The sequence below is a fragment of the Hypanus sabinus genome, chromosome 26 (assembly GCF_030144855.1).
Source record: "Hypanus sabinus isolate sHypSab1 chromosome 26, sHypSab1.hap1, whole genome shotgun sequence".
Lineage (NCBI taxonomy): Eukaryota > Metazoa > Chordata > Chondrichthyes > Myliobatiformes > Dasyatidae > Hypanus > Hypanus sabinus.
This window is the reverse complement of record NC_082731.1, coordinates 14660674-14683329: the sequence shown is the minus strand read 5'-3', so window position 1 is coordinate 14683329 and position 22656 is coordinate 14660674. Positions and strand designations below refer to the sequence as shown.

General features: G+C 47.2%; 1 protein-coding gene across 1 annotated transcript in view; it reads right to left on the bottom strand.

Annotated features, from left to right (window-relative positions):
• The window catches only part of LOC132381584 (zinc finger protein 420-like), a 43201-nt gene that overhangs the window by 14234 nt on the left and 6311 nt on the right, over positions 1 to 22656 (bottom strand). The window contains exons 3-5 of the mRNA XM_059951078.1: positions 21821 to 22046; positions 20119 to 20788; positions 14699 to 14861 (exon numbers count right to left, since the gene is read on the bottom strand). Of these exons, the coding sequence (XP_059807061.1) occupies positions 14699 to 14861; positions 20119 to 20788; positions 21821 to 22025 (1038 nt within the window). The 5' untranslated portion in view covers positions 22026 to 22046. The remainder of the gene's footprint in view (positions 1 to 14698; positions 14862 to 20118; positions 20789 to 21820; positions 22047 to 22656) is intronic.

The window sequence follows — 22656 nt, the reverse complement described above, 5'->3', positions numbered from 1 at the left end:
CAGACTGGAGGGATGCCCCTTTAAAACAGCGATGAGGAATTTCTTTAGCTAGAGGCTGGTGAACCTGTGGAGTTCGTTGCCACAGGTGGCTGTGGAGATGGTCATTGGGTATATTTAAAGCAGACGTTGATAGGTTCTCGATTAGTCAGGGTGCCAAAGGTTAAGGCGAAAGCTGAAGAACGGGGTTAAGAAGTGAAAGTAAATCAGCTTTGGTACAGGCTTTGGGCAGAATGGCCTCATTCTGTCCTTATGGTCAGGAGGTGGCCGTTCAGCCCATTGAGTGGGCTGCCACTCTTTGCACTACTTGTTCTCAGTCCTGGCGGTGTTTCAAAAGTAACGTGATCTTTGTTTTCTCTCCGTCCTCTCCATTGGAAATGGAGAACGCGTCTGCCTGCACCTCCCTTCCATGCGGTGAGAGCTTCCACTCGGTCTGACACTGTCCGTCCCCACTTTTATTTGTGTGAAGGTATTTCCCACCTCAATCGATAACGCCCGACCTCTATCGTGAAATTGTGTCCCCTGTGTGTCCGCAGTGAAGTTCACAAGATTGCAGGCTGAAAAAGAGAATTGTTCATGAACCAGAGTTGCACTAACTGTCCACTTACACCATGCATGGAGCCAAAAGAGATGGGGAAATTCTATATGGATTTTTATTTTTGTATCTGAATTTATTCAGGAGAGACACAGTGTTTATAGAACTGAGGCAGAGGTCGTGGACTGTATCTGGACCACGGAAATTGAGATGCTTGGGGCCTTGAGGCAAATTAGGGCAGGTGAAACCCCGTCGGACATTGTGGGAGGCTAGTGCAGAAATTGCAGGGGCCCTTGCAGAGATATTTACCACGTGCGAGATGCCAGAGGACTGGAGAACAGCTAATGCTGTGTGGTTGTTCAAGAAAGGCTCTTAGAATAATCTGGGAAACTATCGGTGTCGAAGAAAAATGACTCGAGAGACCAGACCACAAGCGGTGTTACCTTTATTCAGCGTGACATCATGGAGAGCTCGCCGCAGAGGGCAGGTCTCTGAGTTACGGAGCATTTTCGCCATTTGCTTATAACGATGAACAGGCCAAATATGGCGGGCTAGTGATTGTTGCACAAGCAGAAATACATAATCAGGAGCATGCAAGTTCATCCGTCGCACAAGATACTTTCAATCACAGAACATCCAATGACTTGCGTGTTCCTCTTTACGGCCATTTGCGCTCAGTGCTGCATCCCGATTATGAACGACTGTCAGCTTTCTGCATGTCCAAGCTTAAGACATTGGGTTACAATTTCAAACAGAAAAATGCAAGTTCGCTACTTAGGTCATTAACCCTTTCCCTGACCCTCAATGGGCCAGTGAGCCTGACGTCAGTAATGGGTGAGTTATTGGAAGGTATTCGAAGAGACAGGATATATTAGAATTTGGATTGGCAGGGCCCGATTAGACAAATACTTTATTGATCTCAAAGGAAATTACTGTGTCACAGCAGCAATACAGATGCACAGATTTACAAATATTAGAAGAAAGATTAGAAGTTAACAAATTTCATGAAACATGCTGGTGATAATAAACCTGATTCTGAGATAAAGTGGCTACCTTAGGGATGGTTAACATGGCTTTGTGCATGGTTGGTAGTGTCTAACCAATCATAGGAAGTTATTTGAGGAGGTTATAGAAATGTAGAAAACATACAGTTCTCATACAGGCCTTTCAGCCCACAAAGCTGTGCCAAACCTGTCCCTATCTTAGAACTACCTAGGCCATAGGTGTCAAACTCAAGGCCCGTGGGCCATATCCAGCCCGGCGTACAATTATATCCGGCCCACGAGATCATTTTAGATAGATCTATTATTTTAATTATTAATGGCCCGGCGATATGAAGCCTATGATTGTAAGTTAATACCAATCATAAAAATAATGCTTGCTCAGCAGTCTTCTTCATAAGAAACGGAATTTGTGAAGTGAAACACTTTGTAGTTATAGCAGAGACTGAGACACATGAGAACAGACTGAAAAAGTGGAGGCAATGAAAGCTGCGTTCGCTCGCGCCCGACTGATCCGGCCCGCATGAAGCTGCATTTTGCCCAATCCGGCCCACGACCTAAAATGAGTTTGACACCCCTGACCTAGGCTTAACCCATAGCCCTCTATGTTTCTAAGCTCCATGTATCCATCCAGGAGTCTCTTAAAAGACCCTATCGTTTTCACCTCCACCACCACCGCCGGCAGCCCATTCCACGCACTCACCATTCTCTGCGTTTTTAAAAAAAAAACTTACTCCTGACATCTCCTCTGTACCTACTTCCAAGCACCTTAAAACTTGTGCTGGCCATTTCAGCCCTGGGGAAAAAAGCCTCTGACTATCCACACGATCAATGCCTCTCATCATCGTATACACCTCTATCAGGTCACCTCTCATCCTCCGTCGCTCCAAGGAAAAAAGGCCAAGTTCACAACCTATTCTCGTAAGGCATGCTCCCCTTATGAGGGAATGTGATGAAGGAAGGGCAGTGGATGTTGTATTTGACGATGGGAGGCTGGTCTGGAAGATTCATTTGCTCGGCGTTCAGGATGAAGTAGTGAGTTTGATGGAGTATTTGTTTCATAGGAGAAGCCACAGAGTGGTTGTAGATGGCTGCGTCTCTGACTGGAGGCCAGTGGCTGGTGATCTGGATGATAATGTAGTAAACTGGATCAGCAGATTTGTGGATGACGTGAAGTTGGGGGAGCATAGTGGACAGCAAGGACAGCTCTCAAAGCTTGTGGGACCTGAACCAGCTGGAAAATGACAGATAGAATTTAATGCAGGCCAGTGTAAGGCGTTGGCCTTTGTAAGGACAAAGCAGGGTAGGTCTCACACAGTGACTGGTAGGGCCCTGGGAATATAGTTCCTTGAAAGTGACATCACAGGCAGATGGGGTCATAAAGAGTGTTTGGCTCATTACAGGGGTGGTGGATAGGTTTTTGATTAGTAAAGGTTACGAGGAGAGGCAAGAGAATGGGGCTCGATAATAAATCGGACAAGATGGAATGGTGGAGGAGACCCGCTGGACCCAATGATCTGATTTTGCAACTATGGCTTGTGGCCTTGTACGGCGTCCACGGGAGACTTTAATACAAGGCCTGTCGTTCTTTGAGATGGACAGAATAAGTTACAAGATATTTTGCTGCTTTTTAAAAAAAAAATTGCCAGGCTCCCCCAGGTAGTTTGGAGGTTTTTAACATTCAGTCAGCATTAGGAAAAGCAAACCCAGGAGGGGGTGTTTCTGTCACTGCTTGTGCTGCAGGGCCAATGAATGATTTATGATGTCCACTTTAGGACCAGGACAGAAGGACTTTTGACCCTGATACATTCAGGTCTTTTCTCTGCTTTGCTGGGTGCTTCTTTTCTTTTCATATTTAATATCGTGGCCATTCTCATTTTGCCGCTTGTGGGTATTCATGACAGTAATGCCCTCCGTAAAGGAGCGGGTTTAAAATTGGGCTCTGTTGCCATAGTGACGATCGGAAATGGCAGAGGGCTAGAAGGGGCCAAGGGCGCATGCGCCTAACGCTGAAGGCCCGCATGCGCATTGCGCCCAGAGCGTTCGCGAATGACGGCAGCAAAACGTCCGAAGTGAGTTGCCGATTTTAATCGTCGGAGCGGGTTTTGGGCCGAAAGATCTCCAGAAATACTCTTGTGCCTCTTGGCCTTTCCCCGTCCGCGGCCAGGCCCCGTTGAAGCCCCAGAAGCGTATGGGTGTCTCCGAAAGTGTCCTGGGCAGGGTGGTTTCTGGGCCGTGAGGGATTGTGGGTATTACTGTGCCCATGCTTGTCTTTGTCCGCTGTGCTTTCAGAATCGTGTTTATTATCACTGAAATATACTACGATATTTGTTGTTCTGTGGAAAAGTACAGTGAAATATATAACTATGTTTAAATGAGAAATAAGAAAAAAGAGAGCAACGTAGTGAGATAGTGTTCATGGACCGTTCAGAGTTCTAATGGCGGAGGGGACAAAGCTGTTTTTTAAAACGTTGAGTATGTGTCTTCAGGCTCCTGTGCCCCCACCCTGATAGTGGTAATGAGAAGAGGGCATATCTTGTATGTGAGGGTCCTTCACGATGGATGTCACTTTTTAAAGATGTCTTTGATGGGGTGAGGGGGAGGTGAGTGCCCACGGTGGAGCTAGTTGAGTATAAAGCCCCTCGCAGCCTCTTGTGATTTGGTGTACTGGCGCTCCTACCAGGCTGCTCAGAATGCTCTCTGCAGTACATCTATAGAAATTAGTAATGAACAAAAACTGTGGGTCACTGGAGGCCACATCAGGTACCTGTGAGACTGAAAATGACTTCTATTTCTGTTCTCCTTTCAGGTCTCAATTTATGCAAATATATTACACAAGAAAATAGCAGAGATCTTATCAGTAGGACCCCCAGCTCTGCACCAGAATCAGAATCAGAATCAGACTTTAATTGCCAAGTACCTGTGCACATACAAGGAATTTACTTCCGGCAGATGTTGTCTATCTGCTCATAACAATAATAATGATAAATATAAATGAAAATATAGATTATACATACAAGTAGTGCAATCCAAGTAATAGTTAGCCGACAGTTAACCGGCAGTTAACTGTTCAGCAAAGTGACCGCAGTAGGGAAAAAACTTCTCCAGTGCCTATTAGTCTTAGTCTGGAGGGATCTGAAGCGCCTACCAGACGGAAGCAGTTCAAACAGTCCATGCGCAGGATGGAAGGAGTCCTTTATGATGTTCCCCGCCCTCTTCTTCAACCTGGAAGAATACAGGTCCACAATAGAGGGCAGGGAGACTCCAATGATGCGCTCGGCAGTCCACACTGTGTGCTGTAGTCTGGTTTCATTCAATGCGAACACAGCCGAACCACAGCAGCCTCAATTGTGCCATTTCCCTGCCCCTTCAATTTCACAATATTTAAAATAGCTCCCTATCTCCATCTTAAATATTTTCAGTGATCTGTCCAGTCCAGGTGAAAGATAATTCCCAATAGGTCAATTGTCTATTTCTCGCTATTGTGACTGCCTAACTGTTGAGACCCTCCAGTGCTTTGTGTTGCTTGTTTAGAATAAAGTTTCCTCCCCCCTCTACTTTCAAATCTCTTACTATCTTTCCTTTCAGTTAGTCCTGACGAAGGGTCTCAGCCGGAAACGTCGGTAGCACTTCTCCCTATAGATGCTGCCTGGCCTGCTGTGTTCCACCAGCATTTTGTGTGTGTTGTTGTTAATGTTGACAGTGCTTCTCCCTATAGATGCTCCCTGGCCTGCTGTGTTCCACCAGCATTTTGTGTGTGTTGTTGTTAATGTCGACAGTGCTTCTCCCTATAGATGCTCCCTGGCCTGCAGTGTTCCACCAGCATTTTGTGTGTGTTGTTGTTAATGTTGACAGTGCTTCTCCCTATAGATGCTCCCCGGCCTGCTGTGTTCCACCAGCATTTTGTGTGTGTTGTTGTTAATGTTGACAGTGCTTCTCCCTATAGATGCTGCCTGGCCTGCTGTGTTCCACCAGCACTTTGTGTGTATTGTTGTTTGAATTTCCAGCATCTGCAGATTTCCTCGTGTTTCCAGTCATAATTCTTGGATTGCATGCTATGTTGGCATTGGTATCTGTGGCAATGCTTGCAGCTGCCCTCACCACATCATTAGGCTGTGTTGGTTGTTATCGAAAACAGTGCATTCCAAAGTTAAACATATGATCAAAGTCACCATAAACCAGTTGAGTAGTGTCACAACACTCAGCAGGTCAGTAAATCCAAAGTAAATTTATTATCAAAGTATGTACGAGGGGTTCAATTTTAGAAAACCTAGCGCATTTATTTTTCCTACATTTACACACTCAATCCAGCGGGCGTGGAGCAAACGGATCCCTTCTTTGTAGAAGTCGGCACCTTGGACTTCCAGAAGTGGTCCCCAGCAGGGGTGATTGATGTTCGTGGCCTAAGGGAGAAGGAGGTAAATTATTAAATTCAAACTTGCTGCATAATCACTCAGAGTTGAACTGCATGTGCATGTAACAAGAGCTGTATAACTCAGCTCCTTCAGGCCACGAACTTATCAATCAGCCCCGCTGGGGACCACTTCTGGAGGTCCAAGGTGCTGACTTCTACAAAGAAGGGATCTGTATGCTTCACGACTGCTGGACTAAGTGTGTAAATGTAGGAGGGGACTATGTTGAAAAATAAATGTGCTAGGTTTTCTAAAATTGACTCCTTCTACCTTAGGCCACAAATTTATCAATCATCCCCCCCCCCCCATATGTGTCAGCCTGAGATTCATTTCCTTGCAAACATTCACGGTAAATACAAAGAAACACAATGGAATTGATGAAACCGACAAAGGTGGACGAACAACCAATATGCAAAAGCAAATTGTGCAAATTTAAAAAAAAACAAAATACTACTAATAAGTAAATAAATATTGAGAACGCAAGTTGAAGAGCCCCTGGAAGTGAGCCCGTAGGTTGTGGAATCAGTTCAATGTTGGGGTGAGGAGCCTGATGACTGAGGGCCAATAACTGTTCATGAACCCGGTGGTGTGGGACCTGAGGCTCTTGTACTTCCTTCCTGATGGCATTGCCTTGGTAGCGGGGGTGCTTGATGATGAATGCTGCTCTCCTGTGGCAGCGCCCCATATAGTTGTGTTCAATGGTGGCGAAGGCTTCAACTGTGCTGGACCAGCCTTTATCCACCACCTTTTGTCGGCTTTTCGTTCGAGAGCATTAGTGTTTCCGTACCTGGCTGAGATGTAACCGGTCAGTATACTCCCCACTGTGCATCTCTGGAAGTTTGTCAAAGTTCGCTGGATCTTTACAAACTCCTAAGGAAGTAGAGGTTGCCATGCTCTCTTCATAATGGCACCTACGTGCTGGACCCGGGTCAGATCCTCTAAATTAATTGGCGTTATAATTTCAAGGTTACTGAGCCTCTCCGTCTCTGATGAGGACTGGCTCATGGACCTCTGGTTTCCTCCTCCTGTAGTTAATAATCAGCTCCTTGGTCTTGCTGACATTACGTGGGAGGTTGTTGCTGTGGCACCAGTCAAACTGGTCTTTAATTTCCCCGCAAGCTGCTGATTTGCCCCCACCAACACCACAGTGGTATTGTCAGTAAACTTAAATATCATACTGGAGCTGACCTTAGCCCCACAGTCAAGTGAGTAGAGCAGGGTAGACAGCCTTGTGCTGATGGAGATTGTGGTGGAGATGTTGCTGCCGATCTGCACTGATTGGGGTCAGTTTCACTGAAATGTAGAGGTGAGAAATAAATCTGAATGTGCAGATTCCTCAGAGCAATGATTTCAGGTTAATTTATATCAGATGACATTGGCTCCAGCAAGGACCATAATCATGTCAGGTCAGCCGCGCAGGATGAAGCAGCCAGCTTTTGTTCATGTGTTCTAGGTTCTGTTTTCTGCACTGTGATCTAATAGTTATCTTGAAAATTTACAATCACTTGGGATAGTTCAATATTGCATCCATGGTGATTTTTAAAAAATCCCCGCATCGTATTTATCAAAATGGACTGTGTTTTGATCAGGCTGTGCCAGTATAACTCTCCATTTTTATCCCCCCTCAATCTTCTAAATTCCAGTGAGTATAAGCCTAGTCAATCCAGTCTTGCTTCATATGAAAGTCCTGTCATCCCAGGAATCAATCTGGTGAACCTTCTCTGTACTCCCTCTATGGCAAGAATGTCTTTCCTCAGATTAGGGGACGAAAACTTCACACAATATTCCAGCTGTGGTCTCACCAAGGCCTTGTACAACTGCAGTAGAACCTCCCTGCTCCTGTACTCAAATCCTTTTGCTATGAATGCCAACATACCATTTGCCTTTTTCACCGCCTGATGTACCTGCATGCCCACCTTCAATGACTGGTGTACAATGACACCCAGGTCCCGTTGTCTCTCCCCTTTTTAGGCTGGTTCATTGGCTATATTTAAGAGGAAGTTAGATATGGCCCTTGTGGCTAAGGGGATCAGGGGGTATGGAGAGAAAGCAAGTACAGAGTTCTGAGTTGGATGATCAGCCTTGATCATACTGAATGGTGGTGCAGGCTCGAAGGGCCGAATGGCCTACTATGTTTACAATCATTCAAAGGATGTGGGTTTTTTAGATTGAACCAGCAGTTAATTGCCAATCCCTAAACATCCTTAAGGTGGCGCCGGTGAGCTGCTGAATGACGAGTCCTTGAGGTGCGTGTTCACTCCGAATTCCAGAAAATATGTATGTGTCCCTCTCCTCTCCCCCTCTCTCCCTCGACCCCTTATAACACCCCCAATCCTGTATTCGTCTCCCTTTTCAGTTTTGTCCCTCTTTTGCAATGCAGCTCACCCCACTGACTGCAATTTTGTTCTATCACCCGCCTGTCCTTCCTGGCAGCCTCACTGCTTGTAAACAGCCCTATCCTCAGCTCTATCACTCTGGTTCCCACCCCCTGCCGAATTAGTTTAAACCCTCCCCCAACAGCTCTAGAAAACCTGTCTGCAAGGATATCGGTACCTGTAAACGGTCCCTTGTGTACAGGTCATACCTTCCCCACATGATCCAGAAATAGGAAACCCTGCCCCCTGCACCAGTTTGCCTGCCAAATTATCCGATTTTCACCCTCACTGGTGCGTGGCACAGGCGGCACTGCAGAGGTTGCTACCCTGGAGGTCCTTCTACACAACCCCCCAAAATTCTCTCTTCAGGACCTCCTCGCTTTTCCTACGCGTGGCAAATAAATTGCAATCTTGGGATTTGAGCGTGGGGAGAGTTGGGGATGAGTGCAGGGTTGCTGTGAATGTCTGATGGTCAGCCTGCACTCGATGGGCTGAAAGGCCTGTTTCTAGGGTGGACGCTTCTGTGCAGCAGCTCCCGCTGAGATGTTCTGAATTTGAAACATCAATACCTGGTTTGATCTGAGCCTCCAGGATGGTCCAACCTCAGTGGGGAGAGAAGGAACGGGGATACAGGAGCAACCGAAGCGACAGACGTTTTCTGGTGGCAACAATCTTCACCTAAAACCTTCCTTCTCCAATTCCCTCCACTTGTGCTCTTTATTGCACTTTGGAAGGACAAACCAAGGTAGAACATACAAGGTAAAGGGTAGGACACTGAGGAGTGCAGTAGAACAGAGGGATCTGGGAGTACAGATACATAATCCCCTAAAAGTGGTGTCACAAGTAGATAGGGTCATAAAGACAGCTTTTGGTACATGGGCCTTTATAAATCAAAGTATTATGTATGAGTTGGAATGTTATGGTGAGGTTGTATAAGGCATTGGTGAGACCGAATTTGGAGTATTGTGAGTCATTTTGGTCACCGAATTACAGGAAGGATATTAATAAGTTTGAAAGAGTGCAGAGAAGGTTTACAAGGATGTTGCCGGGACTTGAGAAACTGAGTTTCAGAGAAAGGTTGAATAGGTTAGGACTTTATTCCCTGGAGCGTAGGAGAATGAGGGGTGATTTGATAGAGGTGTATGAAATTACGATGGGTATAGACAGAGTGAATGCAAGCAGGCTTTTTCCACGGAGGCTAGGGGAGAAAAAAACCAGAGGTCATGGGTTAAGGGTGAAGGGGAAAAAAGTTTAAAGGGAACATGGGGGGGGGGGGTTCTTCACACAGAGAGTGGTGGGAGTGTGGAATGAGCTGCCAGATGAAGTGGTAAATGCGGGCTCACTTTTAACATTTAAGAAAAACTTGGGCAGGTACATGGATGAGAGGGGTATGGAGGGATATGGGCCGGGTGCAGGTCGGTGGGACTAGGCAGAGAAATGGTTCGGCACAGCCAAGAAGGGCCAAAAGGCCTGCTTCTGTGCTGTAATGTTCTGTGGTTCTACTCTCTTCTTGATCCTTCGCCTCATCTCCCAAGTTCATGGATGCCCCCGCACTGTCGCCATAACAGGAAGTGCCAGGGACAAGGGTGCAAGAACTTTTACGAGGACTGCTGGGATCTGAGGACCTGGGTTAACGGGGAAAAGCGGAATGGGATAGGACTTCAGTAGAAGAATGAGGAGAGATTTGATAGAGGAATGCAAAACCATGAAAGGTGCAGATGCAAGCAGTTGGGTGAGACTAGAGCCAGGTTAAGGGTGAAAGGTGAAATACTTGCGGGGAACCCGAGAGGGGATTTCTTCACTTAGAGAGCAGTGAGAGTGTGGAACGAGCCAGTGGATGTGGGTCCAATTTCAACATTGAAGAGAAGGTTCAATGTCCGTGGATGGAGGGATAGGGAGGTGCGGGTCGATGGGACTAGGCGGAGTAATAGTTCGCCACGGACTCGGTTGGCTGAGGGACCTCTTTCTGTGTTGTGCTGACTTGAGAAGTCAGGCGGCCACGCTGGAGAGAGGGAGGGAGTTGTCGCTTTTTAGGTCAACGATCTTTCTGTCAGAAGTGGGAATACAGGTGTGCTTTCCTTTGCAGGGGGGAGGCAATGGGGAGAACTAAGGCAGTGTCCATGATGGGGCGAGTAATGGAGGGGTGGCTAAGATCTAAAGGCAGGAAGGATCTTAATAGAAACATAGAAAACATACAGCACAATACAGGCCCTTCGGCCCACAAAGCTGTGCTGGACATGTCCCTAGCTTAGAACTACCTAGGCTTTGCCCATAGCCCTCTGTTTTTGTAAGCTCCATGTTTGTTAGTGAAACAATCAGACACTGGAGAAACAGGAAGGAGTAAAACCAGGGACGCCTCCTGTAGCTGAAACCTGATGTCCCGGGGTTTGAAAAGACGTGGCTCTAGTTGCATTAATCTGCCTGGATATGGAACCGTCGCTGCTGGAGTCGGGTAACTATTTGCTGTCTGTCTGTGTTGTGCGTTTATTATGGGTAATCTGTCTGCACCATCTCCCTGTAACTGTGGGTTTCTTCCGGGTGCCCCAACGTCTTGCCACGTAGGCCAGTACATGAATTGGTCATTATAAATTCTCCCTGATTAAAAGGTGTGTGAGGATCTGGCTGAAGTCATTGAGATTATGGGGCGAGAGAGTAAGTTCCAATGAAAGTTAGTTGGGGAATGGGATTTCCCTTAGCCATATCTAACTCCCTCTTAAATATAGCCAATGAACCGGCCTCAACTGTTTCCTATGGCAGAGAATTCCACAGATTCACCACTCTCTGTGTGAAGAAGTTTTTCCTCATCTCGGTCCCTTTATCCTTAAACTGTGACCCCTCGTTCTGGACTTCCCCAACATCGGGAACAATCTTCCTGCATCTAGCCTGTCCAATCCCTTTAGAATTTTATACGTTTCAATAAGATCCCCCCTCAATCTTCTAAATTCCAGCAAGTATAAGCCTAGTCGATCCAGTCTTTCTTCATATGAAAGTCCTGCCATCCCAGGAATCAATCTGGTGAACCTTCTCTGTACTCCCTCTATGGCAGGAATGTCTGCAAGATGTAGTCGAGTCCACATCTCCTCCAATTCGAGCTGCAGGAATGCGTGGGACCCTCTGCAGCGTCAGCTGGCGGGTACAGAAGATCAGCTTTCTTAGCGCCCTGTAACACACAGTGAAATGTATTGTTTGCATCAACTAAATCAGCAGGGGTTGAGCTGGGGGCAAGAGTCGGCTCGTCTCCGGCGCCAACGTAGCACGCCCACAACCCGCTGACCCTAACCGTACGTCTTCGGAGCGTGGGAGGAAACCGAAGCAACAGGAGGAAACGCGTGTAGTCAAGGGGAGAACGGATGTGGGAGGAACCCGGAACTGTAGTGGGGTACGCATGTGGTTGTGGGGAGAACGTCCCTGTACCATACGCAGCAGAGAGAATTGAACTCCATTCTTACAACTGCCAGTGGAAAGAGATTACACTACCCTGTACGCCCCCCAACCCCTTGGTATTTCATCCAATCACTGATTCCTGTAGTGCTTCCCACAGTCACGACGTTAGGCTTGGAGGCACGGGAGAGTTGGACAGCAGCGTAAACCAGTGAACGCAATGGGTCAAGATCCGTTCTCGGAGCTTGACATCGGGTAGGAGCCCCGCCACTGACTGACGTTTCCCTGGCGCACACGCTTCACATGAGGGAGCGAGCCCTGTTCAACCCGGTCTGCCGACCCCAGCTCTCGGAGCATTGTCACCTCTCCCATTCTACCCTGACACCTCTCCTCTCTCACGTACATCGGCTCCAGCTCGATACTCCCAACTCTGCGGTACACATGGTATACAGTTCATAGTGTAGATCCCCCTCAGTTAGCCTTCAGACACAGGAGCAGAATTAGACCATTCGGCCCATCGTGTCTGCTCCATCGTGGCTTATTTATTATCCCTCTCAATCCCACTCTCCCGCCTCCTCCGTGCAACCTTTCAAACCCTTACTAATCAAGAGCCTATCAACCTCCACTTTAAATACACCCTTTGGTTTGACCTCCACAGCCGTCTGTGGTAATGAATTCAATTTACTCACCACCCTCTGGCTAAAGAAATCCCTCCTCATCTCTAATCTAAAGGAATGCCCTGTATTTTGAGGCTGTTCCCTCTGGTCCTAGACTCCACTGTAGGAAACATATCCTCCATGTCAACTCTATCTAGGCCTTTCAGTATTCAATAGGTTTCAATCAGATCCCCCCCCCCCCCGTTCTTCTAAACTCCAGTGAGTACAGTCCCAGAGCCATCAAACGCTCTTCATTCGTTAACAATAGATGACGAAGGATCTCAGCCAAAATGTTGACTTTACATTTGCCTCCATAGCTGCTGCCTCTCCTGCTGAGAGATCTGCCAGAATTTTGTGTGTTGGTCCACTTGACAAAACTTTGCTCCAATAAAGCGCCCTGTTTAATTTAGTTGGTCACAGTAAAAATGCGCGTGGCTCTCCATAATAAAGTAAGGTACTACACTTGGACACGGTCTTTCAAACACATCTATGAAAATCAAACCTATTCAAGTCTTTCTGATTGTGTTAGTGGAGAAAACTGGAAATGAACAAGCTGCTTAAACTGGGGCCTTTCCGCTTGTCCACCTGGCAGGAAACGTACTGGACAAAGAACTTGTCATTCTCAGCTCGTTCGAACAAAACGTGTTTTAATTTTGATTTTGCTGCTGCTTTCCTGGGAGGAGAATGACCCACTTCTAAGTGAGAGAACAGTACAATAGGCATGTAGGCCCTTCGGCCCAACAAGTCCATGATGACCACGTTGGCCACCCAGTTAATCCCAGAATTGGGCTTTCCCTCCATGTACCTTAATGCATCTTAAATTATACTAATCAGCCCAGTCCTCTGGCAGCTTGTCCATATACTCAATCACCCCGTGTGGATAAAATAACTCTCAGACACAGTTTCAGCCTTCCCTCTCTCACCCTCACTCTACGCTCTCTAGTTCTGGACTCCCATACCCACGGGGAAAGTCTGTTACTGAAGCCCCTCATAATTATAAACATTTCTGAATGGTCGTCCCTTGTTCTCCTTCATTCCAAGGAATGAAGGCCAAGCCTGGCCAAAGTCTCCTTATAACTCAGGCTCTCTAATCTTGGCAACATCCTCATGAACCTCTTCTACACCCTTTCCAGTTCAATCGCACCTTTCCTGTAACAGGGTGACGAAAACTGTACGCTGTTCACTAAAGCAACTGCAACCCAACGTCCGCACTCCTCAGCTGATGAGGGCCAGCGTGCTAAATAGTTTTCTTCACCACACTGTTTGCCTGCGACGCTGCATTCAACAATCTTCACGCTTACACTCCAGGGTCCCTCTTTACCATTGTACTCTGTAGTGACTTGCCATTCATAGTAGAAGTCCAACAGTGGTTGGACATTCCGAAATACATCACTATCAAACTTACTTGTATCAAAAATCACGGAGCAATATTAAAGACACAGATAGGAGTTGGCAATACATGGCTGTGTATAGAGTGTACAATTCAGTTTGATCATGGCCAGTGCAGTCAAAGCACTTCCTTTGCAACTAATCCAGTGCTTTATTAAATGAGGTCAGTGGTGCCTGCAGGTGGAGGGATTACAAATCGAAGCTCCCACCTACAGTAACTATTTTAACGGCAAATATGTACATGTGTATGTATGCGTGCAATAGACTGATGGAATTAACCTTTAGCCATTCTCCTTGTCCTTCTGCAGCCCCCCTGCATCCCGAACACTACCTTCATATTGTCTGAAAACTTGGCCATAAAGCCATCAGCCCATCATCTAAATCATTGTCACAATGTAAAAAGAAGCGGTTCCAACACAGACCCCTGTAGAACACAATTAGTCACCACCAGCCAATCACAAAAGGCTCCCTTTATTCCTTCCTGCCAATCAGCTAATCATCTACCCATGCTAGTATCTTTCCTGTAGTACCGTGGGCTCTTATCTTGCTGAGCAGCCTCGTGTGTGGCACCTTCCAAAAATCCAAGTACACAACTGCCACCTATTCTCCTTTGTCTGTCCTGCTTGCTATTCCTCCAAAGAATACCAACAGATCTGTCAAGCAACTTCCACCTATTCTCCTTTGTCTGTCCTGCTTGCCATTTCTCCAAACAATTCTGTCAGGCAAGATTTTCTTGAGGGAACGTGCTGACTTTACCCTGTTCCCGCAAGTACCTCCAAACCTCATCCTTATCAAATGACTCCAACATCTTACCAACCACTGAGCTCAGACTAGTTGGCCTATAATTTCCTTTCTTCTGTCTCCCTCCCTTCTTGAAGAGTGGAATGACTTTTGCTATTTTTCAGTCCTCTGGAACCATGCCAGAATCTAGTAACTCTTGAAAGATCATTACCAATGCCTCCTCTTTCAAAATCCTGGAGCATAGTCCATCTGGTCCAGATGACTTCTCTAACTTCAGACCTTCCAGGTTCCCAGGCACGTCGTTCTCCTTGGTGACAGCAACTGCACTCACTTCTGTCCCTGACACGCTTGAACTTTTGGTATTCTGCTGGTGTCTTCCACAATGATGCAAAGTACTTATTCAGTTTGTCCCCAATTACAACCTCTCCAGCATTATTTTCCTGTGGTCCAATAGCTACTCGAGCTTCCCTTTTACTCTTTATGTATCTGAGAATACTTTTGGAATCTTCTTTGATATTATTGGCTAGCATACCTTTATACTTCAGCTTTTCCCTTCTTGTGCCTTTTTACCTTCTAAAAGCTTCCCAGTCCTCTAACTTCCCATTAAATGTTGCTCTAATTCTTGCCCCTCCTTAGCTTTAGTGTTGGCTTTGACTTCCCTTGTGTCATCATGATTTCAGAATACTTCTTCTTTGGGATGTATCTATCCTGCACCTTCTGAATTGCTCCCAGGTACTCCAGCTCTGCCATCATTCCTGCTAGTGTCCCCTTGCAATCAACTTTGGCCAGGTCCCCTCTCATGCTTCTATAATTCCCTATACTCCGCTGCTCCAAAGAAAACAACCCAAGTTTTTTCAGCTTCTCATGATAGCACATGCCCTCTAAACCAAACAACATCCTGGTAAACCTCTTCTGCACCCCCTCCAAAGCCTCAACATCCTTCCTATAGTGGGGTGACCACAGCTGTATGCAATACTCCCGAAGAGGCCAGAATTCTACAAAGTCGCAACATAACCTCTTGACCTTTGAACTCAGTGCCTCGACTAATAAAAGCAAGCATGTCATAAGCCTTCATACCCACCCTACGTAGCCGGGTTCAAGGAGCTATGAACTTGGATCCCTAGATCTCTGCTCAGCAACACTGTTAATGATCTTGCCCTTAAGAGTGTACCGTCTCCTTGCTTTTGCCCTACCAAGGTGCAACACCTCACATTTATCTGGGTTAAACTCCACCTGCCATTTCTCGGCCCATATCTGCAACTGATCTACATTACATTGTATTCTACACTATCCACAAATCCACCAATCTTAGTATCATCCACAAATTTACCAACCCACCCATCTACATTTCCACCCATTTATATACGTCACAAACAGCAGGGGTCCCAGCACAGATCCCTGTGGAACACCACTAATTAGAGACCTCCAGTTTGAATAACTTCCTTCAGCCACTATCCTTGTCCTCTGTGCGCACGCCAGTTCTGAATGCAGTCAATTCACCGTGAATCCCATGCATCTTAATCTTCTGGATTAGCCTCCCATGGGGGACCTTGTCATACATCTTACTGAAATCCTCTGCCCTACCCTCATCAGCCTCTCTCATCACCTTGTCAAAAAAACTCAGTCAATTTTGTAAGACCCAATCTGACCTGCACAAAGCCATGTTGGCTCTCTCTAATTAGGTCATGGGTTTCCAGACGCTCATCTATCCCCTAAGAATTTTCTCCAGCAAATCCTCTACAACGAATGTAAAACTCACCGGTCTATAGCTCCCAAGATTTTCTCTTGTTCCCTTCTCAAATAGAGCTGCGACATTAGCCACTCTTTAGTCGTCTGGGGCTTCGCCTGAGCCTAGAGATGACACGAGGAGACTGGTCAAGGCCCCAGCAATCTCATCTCTTGCTTTCTTCAATAACTTGAGATAAATCCCATCAGGCCCTGGGGACTTATCCACCTTAGCGCTCCGTAGGAGGCCCAACACTTCCCCTTGATCTCTGAATGTCCTGATGTATTTATACACACAACACTGATCTCCTGGTCCCCCATGTCCTTTTCCTTGGTAAGTACTGAAGCAAAGTACTCATTAAGTACTTCACTCATATTTTCTGCATTCAAGCAAATGTTACCCTCTTTATCCTTGACGGTCCCTCCCTCCCCCGAGTTATCCGTTTGCTCTTGATCTATGTATAGAATGCCTTGGAATTCACATTATTCCTACTTGCCAAGGCCCCTCCTGGCTTTCCTAATTCCCTTCTCTAGTTCTTTTCTGGTTTCATTATAATCCACATGTGCTCCATTTGATCCCAATGCTCGAAACTTTGCATAGCTTTTTTATCTTAACTAAATTCATCACCTCCCTGTACATCCAAGGTTCCCTTATCTTTCCGCCCCTGTCCCTCCTTCCACTGGAACACTGCTCGAACTATATACTAGCAGACAAAGATTGAAGAGGAAGAAATTTACCAGAATTGAATTTGGGAGCCGAGAGGTAATATTGCAGCTATATAGGACCCTGGTCAGACCCCACTTGGAGTTCTGTGCTCAGTTCTGGTCGCCTCACTACAGGAAGGATGTGGAAGCCATAGAAAGGGTGCAGAGGAGATTTACAAGGATATTGCCTGGATTAGGGAGCATGCCTTATGAAAACAGGTTGAGTGAACTCAGCCTTTTCTCCTTGGAGCGACGGAGGATGAGAGGTGACCTGATAGAGGTGTATAAGATGATGAGAGGCATTGATCATGTGGATAGTCAGAGGCTTTTTCCCAGGGCTGAAATGGTTGCCACAAGAGGACACAGGTTTAAGGAGCTGGGGAGTAGGTACAGAGGAGATGTCAGGGGTAAGTTTTTTACTCAGAGAGTGGTGAGTGTGTGGAATGGGCTGCCGGCAACGGTGGTGGAGGTGGATACGATAGGGTCTTTTAAGAGACTTCTAGATAGGTAGATGGAGCTTAGAAAAATAGAGGGCTATGGGTAAGCCCAGTAATTTCTAAGGTAGGGACATGTTCGGCACAACTTTGTGGGCTGAAGGGCCTGTATTGTGCTGTAGATTTTCTAAGTTTCTATATGATAACGTACTGTACTGTTCCCCACACTGCCTCTCTTCCCGTTCTATTAGTTGCCTTTAATGTCACAGATATACTGACATCAGAGCTGCTGACCCTCAAATCTCAGAGGGGGTAGCCAGCACCTTACTCCCCAGGGAGACTACAGCCAATACCTGATGACATCAAGTGAAGAAAGTTCGGGGCAGGTGCCGGCCGCTGGGCGTGCTGGTAAAGGCTGACACAATAGGGCAGGGGTTCACAACCTATTTTATGCCATGGAGCCTTACCATTAACCGAGGGGTCAGTGGACCCCAGGCTGGGAACCCCTGAAAACGGAGCATTTAAGAGTCTATTAGGTAGCTGCCTGGATGTAATAAGAATTGAGGGCTATGGGCTGTGTTGGAAGGGTTTACTGATCGTAGAATGGGTTTATAAAGGTTAGCACGACATCAAGGGGTGAAGGGCCTGTACTCTGCTGTAATTTTCCTTGAATCCAACTTCAATCCTGATCTGTGCATGTTCTCTGCAATGATAGCAATAATTTCACTGCCCACCCCCTGCCATCCCAGCCCCCAGCAGTCCTCCAGTTCCTTCCCATTGACCCAAAGTTATGCCAGGAAGTTAACTGATATCCTCAAAATCTCCTGAGCGTAGGTGAGTGGCAGAAAGGATCAAACAGGAGGTGAAGAGCATGTGAGAAAGTTGCAGGGATACTGTGCAGTGGAATGGGACCAATATGGGTCATTCTGCTGGGAGCTAGCACTGGCCCGATGGGCTGAACGGTCTCCAACGCTGCAATAAGCTACACCCCTGGCGACACTAAGGCACAAAGGAAACTACAGCTGCTGGAAATCTGGAGCAACACCCACAGAATTCTGGAGGAACTGTGCAGGTCAGGCAGCGTCTATGGAGGGGAATAAGCAGAGGTGTTACTTCAGGCCGAGACCCTTCATCAGGACTCTATCATTTCCCTCCATGGATGCTACCCAATCTGCAGAACTTGCCCAGCACTTTGTAGGTGTTGCCCGTGGCTGATATAACCCCCAATTGTCATGAGGTATATCAAGACCCGGCTGCCCCCCCCCCCTCACTGGACCCCCTGTAGTTTGCATACCGTACCAACCTCTCAACAGACGACGCCATTGCCATCACCCTCCACCTGGCCCTAACCCACCTGGACAAAGAATACACGTATGTTCGGATGCTGTTCATAGACTTCAGTTCAGCATTCAACACAATCATCCCTCAGAAACTAACTGGAAAGCTGAGCCTACTGGGCCTGAACACCTCCCTCTGCAACTGGATCCTAGACTTCCTGACTGGGAGACCTCAGTCAGTCCGGATCGGGAGCAGCATCTCCAACACCATCACACTGAGCACGGGGGTCCCCAGGGCTGTGTGCTCAGTCCACTGCTGTTCACTCTGCTGACCCACTATTGTGCTGCAACACACAGCTCGAACCACATCATCAAGTTCGCCGATGACACGACCATGGTGGGTCTCATCAGCAAGAACGACGAGTCAGCTTACAGAGAGGAGGTGCAGCGGCTAACGGACTGGTGCAGAGCCAACAACCTGACTCTGAATGGGAACAAAACAAAAGAGATGGTTGTTGACTTCAGGAGGGCACGGAACAACCACTCCCCGCTGAACATCGATGGCTCCTCGGTAGAGATCGTTAAGAGCACCAAATTTCTTGGTGTTCACCTGGCGGAGAATCTCACCTGGTCCCTCAACACCAGCTCCATAGCAAAGAAAGCCCAGCAGCGTCTCTACTTTCTGTGAAGGCTGAGGAAAGTCCATCTCCCATCCCCCATCCTCATCACATTCTACAGGGGCTGTATTGAGAGCATCCTGAGCAGCTGCATCACTGCCTGGTTCGGAAATTGCACCATCTCGGATCGCAAGACCCTGCAGCGGATAGTGAGGTCAGCTGAGAAGATCATCAGGGTCTCTTTTCCCGCCATCACGGACATTTACACTACACGCTGCATCCGCAAAGGAAACAGCATTATGAAGGACCCCAAGCACCCCTCATACAAACTCTTCGCCCTCCTGCGGTCTGGGAAAAGGCTCCGAAACATTCGGGCTCTCACGACCAGACTATGTAACAGTTTCTTCCCCCAAGCTATCAGACTCCTCAATACCCTGAGTCTGGACTGACACCTTACTACCCTATTGTCCTGTTTATTATTTATTGTAATGCCTGCATTGTTTTTGTGCAGTTTATGCAGTCCAGTGTAGGTCTGTAGTCTAGTGTAGTTTTCTCTGTGTTTTTTTAATGTAGTTCAGTCTAGTTTTTGTACTGAGTCATGTAACACCATGGTCCTGAAAAACGTCGTCTCATTTTTACTGTGTACTGTACCAGCAGTTATGGTCGAAATGACAATAAAAGTGACTTGACTTGATATTTCCACTGAAGACAGTCCTAGATATCAAACAGACGAAGTGCGTGACAAATGTCAAGCTGATTTAATTGACAGGTATCTAAAACACTTCAGCTCTAGTCCAGTTGAGCTGGCTGTGAGTGTCAGCAGGAACAACCCAGGTGAGAGTGCACCTGGACTAGACCAGCGCCCGCGGTCACTTGTGGATTAGTCGGTGTTTCCGCAGACTCGACAGCCCACCGAAGCCCTTCCCACAGTCGGCACAGGTGAACGGCCGCTCCCCGGTGTGCACTCGCTGGTGCGTGAGCAGGTTGGATGACTGAGTGAAGCCCTTGCCGCAGGTGAAGCAGGTGAAGGGCCGCTCGCCGGTGTGGACCCGCTGGTGAGCGTGCAGGTTGAAGGTCTGGCTGAAGGCCTTCCCGCACAGGACGCAGGTGAAGGGCTTCTCGCCGGTGTGGACCCGCTGGTGCCTGAGGAGGCAGGACGACTGCGTGAACCTCTTCCCGCACATGGAGCACGTGAACAGTTTCTCCCCGACGTGAACTTGGCGATGCCTGAGAAGGTGGCAGGAGCGCGTGAACCCCCTCCCGCATTCGGAGCAGGTGAACGGCCTCTCGGCACTGTGAACGCGCTGGTGTGTGAGGAGACTGGACGAGTGGGTGAATCCCATCCCACACTCCGCGCAGGTGAACGGCCGCTCCCCGGTGTGACTGCGGCGGTGGATTTCCAGCTGGGACGGATAACTGAATCCCTTCCCACAGTCCCCGCATTTCCACGGCTGCTCCCTGGTGTGGCGATGGCAATGAATTTCCAGCTGAGAAGCATAGTTGAATCCCTTCCCGCAGTCCCCGCATTTCCAGGGCTTCACACCTGTCAGAAACCACTGTATTTTAATACCTTTTATAAGTTATTAGATGAATTAAAGTAATACCAAAGTTGTAGTTTTATCATTTGCACTTTTTAACAAATTCAAGTACAGGTGTCCCCCGTTTTTCGAACGTTGGCTTTACGACAGCTGGCTGTTACGAAAGACCTACATTAGTACCTGCTTTTGCTAACGAAAGAGGATTTTCGCTTTTACGAAGAAAAGACGCCCGCTTTATACGCGTGTTTACCCCAGGAAAGACTACAATGACCGTGAAGCCTTTTGCGGGCAGTTGTTTGCGCATGCGTGTGTGTACGTGCCGATTATTTTTCTCCGAATCGACTTTGGCTCACTGTCTTCCCGATTTTGATAAGTGAAACTACACCGTAAATACAATATTTCTACCTTACATAGGCTGTATATTTACCATATCATTCTCACTTTTACTATATGTTAGTGTTATTTTAGGTTTTATTGGTTACTTGGTATGATTTGGTAGGTTATTTTTTTGGATCTGGGAACACTCAAAAATTTTTCCCGTATAAGTTAATGGCAATTGCTTCTTCGCTTTACGACAGTCGGGTTACAAACGGTTTCATAGGAACTCTCTACCTTCCGATAGCGTTGGGGGGGTGGGGGGGAGCCTGTATTTTTCACAGTATGTGGTGGTTCATCTCCACCTGCAGGCAGAAAGCAGTATAGCAGCTGAACTGACTATTTATTCACCTTTCTCATTTTTCATTGGCTAAGTGTTAGCGCATGACCCATGCGATGTAATTGTAATTTATTTATTTTATCTAAGGAATTTCTCTTATCTTGATTATAGAGTTGATGGATTCTTTAGAGGCGCCATCTTCTCTTGTTACCCTTTTTATCTTCACCTTCCTTGCCTTTCATTTATCTCTGTTTCTCAACTCTTTACTTAGTTTGCTCAGTATGTGTTTGTTTGTTTAAACTTTAAAATGAACGATCGTTAAGAATTAACGCCTCTCTTGACCCCGGGAAGAACCCCAAGGGTCAGAGAAATAACAATGTACCTCTGTGGCTGCGCTGGTGTCTCGACAGTGCGGATGCTCGGGCGAAGCCTCGGCCACACTCTGAACACGGGAACGGCTCCTTCCCGCTGCGGGCGGAGGCTTTGGCTTCCCCTTTCCAAGGTCGATGACGTGCAGGTGAATCGGGCATCTCCGCCAGGCCCTGACGCACTGTTTGGCGTGAGCTTCCTGTCTGTGAATCCTCCATCGTGGAAATCCCGTGAAGTGGCTTCAAAACAGAAAACGGCATGAAAGGGCTGGCGGAAATGTGGGGTTGATATCAAAGAAACCTCCAGTAATCTGAAACCTGATCATTCAGAAACCCTGATGGCGCACTGGAAGTGTTTCCCATTCTCCCTTCCACTCACTGCTCCCGTTCCTACACTTGCGTAGGAACATAAGAGATTGGAGTAAGATAAGGCCATCTGACCCACCGAGCCTGCTCCACCTTTCAATAAGATCATGGCCGATCTGCCCCTGGACTCAGCTCAAACTTCCTGCCTGTTCCCCACAACCCTTAATTCTCCTGCTATGCCTAAATCTACTGAAATGTATCTTAAATATATTTAACGAGGCAGCCTCTACTGCTTCCCTGGGCAGAGAATTCCACTACTCTCTGGGAAAAGCAATTTCTCCTCATTTCCAGCTAAATCTATTCCCACGAAACCTTGCGGCTATTCCCTAGACTTAACAATACAACGTTGCTGCCTCGATCTTATCTATCCCTTCCATATTTCTGGAAGATTCCCTCTCATTCTTCTGAATTCCACTTCCTTCCACTCATCCAGCCCCAATTCCCATGTTTTTTTCTGACTGTCCGAGTCCATTTCCATTGCTGA